The sequence below is a fragment of the Drosophila willistoni genome, chromosome 3R (genome assembly GCF_018902025.1).
Source record: "Drosophila willistoni isolate 14030-0811.24 chromosome 3R, UCI_dwil_1.1, whole genome shotgun sequence".
In the NCBI taxonomy this organism is placed as follows: domain Eukaryota; kingdom Metazoa; phylum Arthropoda; class Insecta; order Diptera; family Drosophilidae; genus Drosophila; species Drosophila willistoni.
In genome coordinates this window covers 3,498,896-3,510,294 of record NC_061086.1, presented here as the reverse complement: position 1 = coordinate 3,510,294, position 11,399 = coordinate 3,498,896, and the positions used below count along the sequence as shown (strand labels likewise).

The following is an 11,399-nucleotide window of genomic DNA, read 5'->3' as shown; positions in this document are numbered from 1 at the left end:
TTGTCGTCTATCGGCTATCGTAGACACCCGATAAGTATCTTCATTTTGAGAAAATCTATCAGATTTTATATCGAAAGTGTGATGCACTGAGGGAAAAACATTTTATATTTCCAAATATATTTCATATATTTATATTTACATTATTGTTATATATTATTATTATATATTTTCATTAGAAATAAAAAATAAATTAAAACTAATCTACTACTTACATATTTGTTTTAAACTAAATTAGAACTAATCTACTATTTACAAATATTATTATTAATAAATAGACTTTAACTGAATACTTAAGTTAAGTAACCAAAAAGATAGGAAATACATTAATATAAACCTAAATCCAAGAACCATTCTTAACTGGGCGGAATATTAAGGCGCCAAGCTGCACACAGAACAACACACGCACACCCTGCATCAATAAACATAATCCTTAAAATAAACTTTACATGTATGAGTTAAAGTCAACTAATGCAGGGGTAGGCACAAAGAGAGCCAGATCAAACTGTCAATGTATGCGTGCGCTTGCTTGTGTGCGTAAGCTGCTTTACACTGCGCGAATCGTATGTGAAGAAACGAATAAAAAAATTAAACTGCAAGTGAAACTGCGGAATTTTCCCACAACCCTTTTTTACCGAATCGCCTTAAAAAACAAAGTACAGTCATGAGTCTTGAATTCCTTTTACCTTAATGTCATAAAAATGAATGCATATTTTGTATCGGCTATTATATGTATATATTTTTCATACTATACATATATGTGCATACATGTATATCTTACATTTATATTACATTATGCATGTTCGCTTATATTATAATATACTTTTTACCCTATAGGGACAAAATATAAATAATGGCAAAATATTTTTAAAGTAGCCATGTAAGAAAGTGAAGCATCAATTTTTCTGCGTGTAGCTGCGTAACAAAGCGACATAGTACTGCTTTCGTCAAAAGTCTGTGCGACACTAGCTGTTTTTTTACGCTTTGAACTTGTACTTCGTGCTCACATCGGCATGCACACAGACGGCCACACGAGCAATTGCCGAGCAAAAGTGCCCGCACGGCTTTGACAACTCCAAAGTCGTATATGGACAAATTTCGAGCAACTGCTTGATGATTTCATGTAAGAAATTAAGAAAAAGTAAATAATAATAAATACAACAAAATTAAATTGAATAAATTGGTTTTCTTACACTTTCTTTTTTCTTACACATCGAAATTAGAAGAAATTTGCAAAATTGCAAACATTTTAAGTAGCAAGAAGAAGAGTTTATTGGTGATCGGTTTTTGTTTTGATTACTTTCATTCTGCTTTGTTCTCTTCTTCTGAAATTCCCAATTGAGATGGGAGAAAAGTTTGCAATTGAACTTTAAATTGAGATGGGAGTAAAATCGAAATTCAAATAAAAGGGAGATAAAAGTCGGGTTTTTTGAAATTGATAAAGATGAACTATGAAATAAAAAAAAAATTACAAGTAAACAAGAAAGAAAATGCCAAGCATAAAATTTAATGTTGCTCCTTCAGAAATTTCTGTGCAATAGTTTTAAGCGTTTTTAGGGAATATTTTAATTTAGGTAATATTAGAAATGTAAGCGATTATAATTTAGTATTAGATGGGGTATTAGGAGTTAGTATTTCTGTTAGCATTTAAGAGTACTTGTCGTTGTCCGAAAAAATAACAGAAATAAAATGAAATATACAAATGAAAAATACAAAGAAACAAAATGTAAATGAATTCCAATATTCCAATTTCGTAGGAAAGTTCAATTTGCAACTTGCGGCGTGACCCGGCAACCGTTACAGCTGAAAATTGTAACGTCTTTAACGAAATGCCACAGGATCCAGTGATCATGGAACCTCTGATACTGGGACCAGTGGCATTGGAACCTGTGCCACAGGTTCCTGTGGTATTGGAATCACAGCCAGTGCAACCAACACCGATCGTAAAGGTGGTAAATAAATATGGAGAGTATGTCTGTAAAAGATGCCAGCCAGTCCCTCACAGACGGAAGCCCTTTGAGAGAGAGACCGTAGAAAACACGCTTTTTGAAATTTACTACCAAGCATTTCATTCCAAGCATTGGAACACGCTTCTGTGTAAAGGACTCCCGGCAGTACGCAGGAGTTGGTAAACTCCTCTCTATATATAAAATATTGGTCTTATTTATGGTCTTATTTAAGGTCTACAGAAATTATAAATATGGCAGCTATAAAATCAGCTGTTAAGAGATGGTGGATGGTGCAACTATCACTATTTAAGAGCTATCGGGATGAAACTTGATATTTGAACTACTTATATCCCGGAGCAGATAAAGGATGAACATTTTCAGGGTGGTTAGAAACATAGATGAAGACATTGGAGTTTCTCTATGAAATTAACTAATATGATAATTTTGGATATAAAACATAAGATCCCGGAATTTCAATCAGATCGGATAAATAGAACACCAGTCACAGTCAATATAAATCGACAGACACGTGTATGTGTATGCGTGCCAATCATAGCATGCATATAAAAGGGAATGGGGAAGAAGAAGAACAAGAAAAGGTTTGTCTGTGCATTGATGAATTGATGATACAAAAAATAGAGTTTGGAACATGTAAAAATATTATGGCCAAGGACTGCAAGGGTATATAAACTTCGGCACAGCCAAAGTAAGCTTATTTGATATTTTATGTTACAACACTTGCAGAAATTATAAATTTAGAGCTGTAAGATCAGCTGTTAAGAGATCCATTTGGGATCAGCTGTTAAGAGATCCATGGGAATCCATTTGTTCGGGATAATGTTCAGTATGAATGTTCACTGGGTTCTCTTTAATCTAGTGGGAAAAAGCTAAACTGGCAGCAAAAAACTTAACAGAGGGTTGACAGAGGACCGTCGCTAACTCGAATTTAACATTCTGTTATTGTTGGAGTTCGGCTCATCTGTTCCGGTTCGCCTCATCGGTTCGGCTCAACTGTTGCAAGGAGTTCGTGGATCGTAGCCAGTGATGCTGTAATCTAGCGGGAAAATAGCTAAACTGGCAGCAAAAAAGAGGGTTACCAGAGGACCGTCGCTAACTCGAGTTTAACATTCTGTTTATATTAGAGCTGCAAAACTATCGATGGTTGCAACATTCAATAATTTAGATGGTTTGGGAACAAATATTCAATAGTATCGATAGTACTATCGAAAATATTTTCAAATTCAAAAACTTAATAAACGCATACTTAACAATAAAAATTAACATTTTAATAAACATTTCATATGTTTAACATAATGAGATCCTTCATGGACATAGTAAATCAAAACAGTCTTCTGCCAAGATCCGAGAATTGTGACTAAGAAAAAGGAGCATGTCCACATGCTTAGCTTTTAAGGCAGCTCTTCGTTCCGTTATAATTTGTCCAGCTTTGCTGAACATTCGCTCCTACTCTGTCGATGAAGCAGGAATGCAAAAATATTTCGTAGTAAGGTCTTTTATACTACTTTCGTTATGCTGTAAATACAGTAACATTAAACATTTTTGAAAATTGTTTGTTAAGCTACATACCTGCCCAATATATTGGTGTAAATCAATTATTGCATCGGAGCGCTTGGTCCTAGGCAAATTTTCTATGTTGATTTTTACAAATTCATAAAGAGGATGTCGTGTTGGTTTTGGTTGATCAATTGGTGTTGGTGGCTCTGAGGTGGGAGCTGAAGACTTGCTCAGATGAATAAGTTCTTCAATTAAAAGTTTTTCAGCACTTTTGGCATTGAATTGCAAACGGAAACCTTGTTTTTTAAACCTTGGATCAAGCAATGTAGAAATGTTAGTTACTGTGCGATCTTCGTACTTGTACAACCTTTTGATTACGCAATCAATTAAAAATTCAATCACTTTAAGGCCAACTTCGGTAAGAAGATTTTTTTGTGCTATTTTCCAAGTTGTTTAAGAGGCCACAAGTAACTGGAATAACTAGTGATACTGTGACTATAGAATTCGATGACACTTCTTTGGAAGCAATGTCAAAGAGAGAAAGTATTTGTGACAAGTCTTTTAATATGTTGATTTCGTCAGCTGTGAGAGGCTGTGGCGCTTTATATATTGATTGCTTCATGTGTTTTTAAGAGTCTTTCAATCATTAGGAATGCACTGTTCCATCTGGTGGCAACTTCCTGTATTAGACTATATTTAGTTTCCGTCAATTGAGAATCTTTAAATTTCTTGTAAGCAATCGTGCTTCTTTTGTGGAATCCAGCTTAAGGCAATCTTGCACAACCAATTTGATAATTTGATTTGTTGATAAAACAGCAGAGCGAAGACAGTAACTATCTGTAATAAACGAGCATGTGACTGTCATATAAGATTCATTTGCCAGGGACGTCCACATATCAGTTGTGATGGCACAGTGATTTATTTTGCTGAGCAAATTTTTTAATTTAGGTTTCTGCTCATCAAATAAATTTGTCATCATGACATTAGAGAGGGTAATCCGCGACGGTAGTTTGTATCGTGGGTCGAATAGTTTGATAAAGTCGCGAAACTCAGGATCCTCAACTATAGAAAAAGGTTGCATGCCTTGAGCTACAATCTTTATGAGTCCTAAATCAAGCTCTTGTTTGCGCTTTGACGTAGATTCATATATTGTGTTTAAATATGTATCTATTTTACCAGAAGTGATTGGCACATCGTTAACACGCTGACCGGGATGCGCACGCTTCAGGTGGTCAAATAAATTTGAGGTATTTCCGCTCGTCTTATACATTTTGCCGCAAGAGCGACACTTTGCCGACATACCGTTGTTAATTTTTTCGAAATGGCCCCACACCGATGATCTTCCGACTCGCTGCCTTTTTGCTAGCTGGTTGTCCTCCTCAATTGCCTCAATGCTGCTGTCTTGTCCATCTTAACAAAGCACATGCATACATAACATATGTAAATTAGTTACTTGCGTTGCTGAGCAGTAAATGGAACTTACCCTGTGAGTTTTTCAAGAGAAATTTGTCCATCCTTCCGCCACCAACACCAACGAAAATTTACCTACAAATAAACACTTATTTTAATATTTAATTACCTTTTACATATAAATGTATTTCTTACCAAAATTTGCTGCCGACCTGCAAAGTTGCGCCAAAACAAGTAATGCGCAATGTATGGTAATGCCACTATCGATAGTGAACAATAACCATCGATAGCGACGCAAAAATATGAAAATTCGATATATCGATAGTGCCATTGATAGTTTTACAGCTCTAGTTTATATATATATATATATAACAAAACATACAAATGGGCTGAAAATTTCGTTATAAAAAAACACAAAGTCCGGATAAACAATAACAATACACTGTGAAACCTCCAGTGAAACAATTCTAACGCTGATTTTCCATTATTACATTGCATCATACGCGTTGCAGCGAAATTACTCCTAGGTACCTTAAGGGTGGCAAAATCAATTTGAAGCCCAAAGAAATAGATCACACAAATAACCAAATTTGCAGAGTACCTTAAACAAAAGCGTCACTATCGCGTTTATCAAGCAGTAGCAACCTGTCCAGAAGTTAACAAATATATTAAAAACATGACACGTAAGTAGGCAAGCCTGGTGAATATTGCTGTTGCTGCTGGTGGCAGGTTTTAAAGGTCTCTTCTGTCCACATCATTAAAATACAAATGAATGGCGTCATTAGTCCATTAGTTAGAGATTATCTCACAGCCACATATTAGCATGGGCGTAGGCGAGCCTTACTGTGCCCTGTGACTAAATTGTAAATGCAGGCAAAATCGATGCTGGGGACCTGCTGGGGCGGCGGCACGCTGTAAATTCTAACCTCTCAGACCACGCGCCATTGGGCCTTTGTACTAATCGCAATCAAACGACACCTTTCTTTGTCTTCGTTTGTATTAATTTTTGATTTTTATTTTTGCAGGTGGCAATCAAAGGGACTTGGCTCGGGCAAAAAATCAGAAGAAACTGGCCGATCAGACCAAGGGAAAGCGAACTGATAATCTAACTGTGGAGCAACGCAAAGCCCGGTAAGATTTTCGTTAAATGTAAAACTTCTCCTATATTAATATATGGATTTCATAACTTTCAGAGATGCCGAATTAATGCGTGAAAAACAAAAGAAAAAGGAGGAAGCAGCCGCTGCTAGTTCGAGCAAATAGAAGCAAGCCCCTTCTCCTGACCATTACACCGACTATAGAGCCAGATTCAGCTTGTAAAATAGATTTTTGCGAAAATACTTTGAGGCACACTAGTAGATCGGTATTAACTATAGTCACATACACAGTTCGTTATACACACAAAGAGAATGGGCTCAAAGGAATTTCTAATTAATTCGTTTACGTTAAATAAATATGTTGCTATATTTCTGAACCAATTATTTCTCCACACCACTGACAAAATTATTTACTGTAATTAATTATGAATATATATATGTATAAATTTTCCGAATAAAACATAATATGCAGTCAATCCAAAAAACATAAATGGCAATATTGCTCTATAAAACATATATTATGTACTATTGTGTTTGAAGAAAATATATAAATATATGCTTAGTATTAAATACATAATAATACCATAGCCATAACCCATAGAGTATGTGAAAGAGGTTGACATTTAGAAACTGATTTAAGAAATGGAACACTTGCCTACGATAGAACTCAAGTGCTCTTCAATAAATGGCTTAATCAATGGCCAACTGAAAAGTAGATGATCGTACACAGTGAATAAAGGCTTAAATTTTAAAACCCTGAATCGTCGTTAGCTAAGGTGTACATATGTAGCATTAATGGAAAATTGATTTAATAATGAATGCGTTAAATGCTAGTAAGTTGGTTTTAAATATACTAGGTAGAAGCTAAATTAATCAGACTATTATTAGAATCAATTTATGATTCAGGATTGGCTTCTTTAAAAAAAACATTGATTAATGCTTAAATTTAATCTAATCTTAATTGGCATAATTTCGTTAGCTTCACTTTGGTTTTTATTAAACATTTAAAGTTTTATCAGTTGACTTTTAACCTAAATTTAGTTTAAATTTAGATCCATGACCTATGCCCAGTTTAGTAAGTCGTTCAAATTAGCATACAATGGATTGCTTTAAGAAAATATGAAAGTCGGTTGGCAAAAGTAGCGAAAATAAACTCTCTTGCCCAACAAAGACAACCACAACAGCTGCCAATAGTTGGTGGCCTATCTAACATTTACCATTTGTAGTAAAGTTGGCCAAAATCAACTTGGCCATGTCAACTAAAACTAACGGCCAGGCCAGACCAAAAATGGCAAAACGATCGGCTCCCTCGATGGGAATCCACGCGGATGTGCATGTAATGAGAATGGACAAGTTTAGTTAGCGGTTTGCAAGTTGTTGTTGCTTTTTCAATATTTTTAATGATTGTGTGCTGTAACTGATATCAGAAGGAGGGAAGAGCAAACAATGGCCATTGTATGTAGTTGAATGGTGATAACTTTATGAACACAAAAGTCAAAAAAAACAAAAGAACAGGTTTGCTTTTTGTTTTTGCCCATTTGGTTTTCCAACTCAATTTGAAGTTAGAGAAAGCTCTCAGTACTTGCCCGAAAGCTAAAACGAATAGCCTTTTAAGTTCTTTTTTGGGAACTTTTCTCAAACGATCGTCAGCAGGCAGCCAGTCATCAGACAATGTCCGTCAAGTTACCGACACTGTTAAACACGAGTTAGCGACGGTCCTCTGTTAAGTTTTTTGCATTTTTATTTTTTAATTTTTGAGCAATTTATTAACTTTTTTGAAACAAATAAAGCCTTAAATTATTAAGAATAGATGAAATTTTTGTTTTAATTCAGTTTTGGGGGTTTTTGGGCATTCCATGTATTGACAATTTCTTCACGAAAATGTCCTTTTTTCGTTTTCGTATAGCTCCAAAAAATTGCAACGGCTCAATGAAGATTGAATGCCAGATTTGTCCCCAATTATTTATCTAAATCCCCTCACACGGTTTTCGAGAAAATTGCATTTTTTTGAACCAACCATGATTTTCCCCATACAAAATGTGCGAAAAAATGACCACAAATGAGTGAAAATATGGGTTGACTTTGTTGGGCAAAAACTCGCCCATATAGTAACGGCTCAATGAAGATTGAATGCCAGAATTTAGGTATGACTTTCTGGAACATGTTCAGAGAGTTTCAGCAAAATTCCTCGTAACGTTTTCGAGAAAAATGCATAAATCTGGGGGTACCTTTTGCGGAATAATATGTTTCCAACATTTCGCCGCTCAAGCATCGCTGTGATAGGGGGATTAGTCAAATACAGGTTCGCTTAAATAGGGGGTTTGGTATAGTGGTACGACTGCACCAATAAATTGTGATTTTGGTTAATAAGAATTTTTGAGAAATAAGATTCAAGATATAATATATATGTACTTATGTAGACTTTCCTTGAAAATTTGAATAAAGTTAATGAAATAGATAATTGTTAAATCTGGTTTTATGTATACATATGTATATATGTATGTATGTACATATGGTCTTGCAATTGCAAACAAATTTGCTGCAAACAAATATGGCTTGCACCAATGTATGCCCATTTCTATCACCATTGTTTTTTCGTAGAGTATTTCTTTTATTATTAAGACAAATTCTTTTACACTATTACAAAAAAAAGCTTTCTCTAATACGAGAAAGAAATTAGAAAGTATAAAAAAAAGAAATTCTTATACCAAAAAAAATGTATCCTTCGCTAGGGTTCGAGCTCCGACATATTTTATATATAAAATCATATACATGCGGGGACCCATACATTTTTTTTGGATCAATACAATTTTTTTCTTTCTTTTAAATTTGCTTATAAAGGCATATACCTACATATGTAAATGTTGATAATGTCACTAATTGACTTATGTCCTAAAAGAAAAAAAAAAAAAAAACTTTTTTCGGCTTTGCTACGATTTAAGCCCCCAATAGATTTTATATAAACATATATAAATGCGCCCAACATCCCGTTTGGCTCTAACAAGGGAAACTTCAGGTATGCGAATCACCGATTCGGATGAATTTTGAATATGTTGTAGAATACCCCGTCACTTGAATAAATGTCTAGTTTTTCTAATTACATATTAAAACTGTCACTATTTAACTTCTGTGTTATCATTTGATAAAATAAAAAAAAATGCATATATAGTATCATCAAAAGACCTATTTCGCTATTAGGCAAAATTAATTATTAAAAAAACAAAAAAAAAAAATGAAAACCCAAAACTAACTAGTTTCGGGCGGGGGTTGAACCAGAGTTCCTTCGATTTTAGGCAGTAACTCTACCCCCTACACCATCGAGCTGCTTATAGTCTGATCGGCGGTTTACATATAAGTCACCAAAGCTATAACTTTAAAGGCGATTTATTAGGAAAATATAGAATAGTACGCCGAAATATTTCACACAGCTTCAAGTGACGGGGTATTCTACAACATATTCAAAATTCATCCGAATCGGTGATTCGCATACCTGAAGTTTCCCTTGTTAGAGCCAAACGGGATGTTGGGCGCATTTATATATGTTTATAAGTATAAAATCTATTGGGGGCTTAAATCGTAGCAAAGCCGAAAAAAGTTTTTTTTTTTTTTTTCTTTTAGGACATAAGTCAATTAGTGACATTATCAACATTTACATATGTAGGTATATGCCTTTATAAGCAAATTTAAAAAAAAGAAAAAAATTGTATTGATCCAAAAAAAATGTATGGGTCCCCGCATGTATATGATTTTATATATAAAATATGTCGGAGCTCGAACCCTAGCGAAGGATACATTTTTTTTGGTATAAGAATTTCTTTTTTTTATACTTTCTAATTTCTTTCTCGTATTAGAGAAAGCTTTTTTTTTGTAATAGTGTAAAAGAATTTGTCTTAATAATAAAAGAAATACTCTACGAAAAAACAATGGTGATAGAAATGGGCATACATTGGTGCAAGCCATATTTGTTTGCAGCAAATTTGTTTGCAATTGCAAGACCATATGTACATACATACATATATACATATGTATACATAAAACCAGATTTAACAATTATCTATTTCATTAACTTTATTCAAATTTTCAAGGAAAGTCTACATAAGTATATATTATATCTTGAATCTTATTTCTCAAAAATTCTTATTAACCAAAATCACAATTTATTGGTGCAGTCGTACCACTATACCAAACCCCCTATTTAAGCGAACCTGTATTTGACTAATCCCCCTATCACAGCGATGCTTGAGCGGCGAAATGTTGGAAACATATTATTCCGCAAAAGGTACCCCCAGATTTATGCATTTTTCTCGAAAACGTTACGAGGAATTTTGCTGAAACTCTCTGAACATGTTCCAGAAAGTCATACCTAAATTCTGGCATTCAATCTTCATTGAGCCGTTACTATATGGGCGAGTTTTTGCCCAACAAAGTCAACCCATTTTTTCACTCATTTGTGGTCATTTGTGGTGGGGCGAAATGACCATACGATGAGTGGCGAATTGAAAAAACAGCTGGGCCAATCGAGATTGAAAAAAATTTGCGGGCAAAAAGTACCCCCAGATTTATGCATTTTTCTCGAAAACGTTACGAGGAATTTTGCTGAAACTCTCTGAACATATTCCAGAAAGTCATACCTAAATTCTGGCATTCAATCTTCATTGAGCCGTTACTATATAGGCGAGTTTTTGCCCAACAAAGTCAATCCATTTTTTCACTCATTTTGTAAGGGGCGAATTAAAGGAGGAAGAAGAAGAACATTGGCGAATTGCATTTGCTGAAAAAATTATTGTTTTCTGAAGGTACTCCCACATTTATGCATTTTTCTCGAAAACGTTACGAGGAATTTTGCTGAAACTCTCTGAACATATTCCAGAAAGTCATACCTAAATTCTGGCACTCAATCTCCATTGAGCGGTTACTATATATGCGAGTTTTTGCCCAACAAATTCAACTCATTTTTTCGCACATTTTGTATGGGGAAAATCATGGTTGGTTCAAAAAAATGCAATTTTCTCGAAAACCGTGTGAGGAATTTTAACCAAACTTGGTGGGGATTTAGATAAATAATTGGGGACAAATCTGGCATTCAATCTTCATTGAGCCGTTGCAATTTTTTGGAGCTATACGAAAACGAAAAAAGGACATTTTTGTGAAGAAATTGTTAATACATGGAATTTCCAAAAACCCCCAAAACTGAATTAAAACAAAAATTTCATCTATTCTTAATAATTTAAGGCTTTATTTGTTTCAAAAAAGTTAATAAATTGCTCAAAAATTAAAAAATAAAAATGCAAAAAACTTAACAGAGGGTTAACAGAGGACCGTCGCTAACTCGAGTTTAACAGTGTCGGTAACTTGACGGACATCATCAGACAGACCTTCACACAGCAGCCCACAAGAGAGAGAGAGAGGAAGAGCGACGCACACTTGGGCC

The 11,399-nt window shown here is 34.6% G+C and overlaps 1 protein-coding gene and 1 long non-coding RNA gene across 2 annotated transcripts; one reads left to right on the top strand and one right to left on the bottom strand.

The window, feature by feature from the left end:
• Positions 1-3,210: 3,210 nt before the first annotated feature.
• On the bottom strand, positions 3,211-5,143 carry LOC111519435. The gene is made up of 4 exons (XR_002724366.2): positions 5,067-5,143; positions 4,945-5,006; positions 3,534-4,871; positions 3,211-3,479 (listed from the first exon to the last, which is right to left on the bottom strand). It is a non-coding gene; the product is annotated as an uncharacterized LOC111519435 (long non-coding RNA).
• A 121-nt stretch (positions 5,144-5,264) lies between these two features.
• LOC6650758 (putative SERF-like protein) lies at positions 5,265-6,352 on the top strand. The gene is made up of 3 exons (XM_002072732.4): positions 5,265-5,554; positions 5,897-6,002; positions 6,065-6,352. The coding sequence occupies exons 1-3, from the start codon at positions 5,548-5,550 to the stop codon at positions 6,132-6,134; spliced, it is 183 nt and encodes a 60-aa protein (XP_002072768.1). The 5' UTR covers positions 5,265-5,547; the 3' UTR covers positions 6,135-6,352.
• The last annotated feature ends 5,047 nt before the right edge of the window (positions 6,353-11,399 follow it).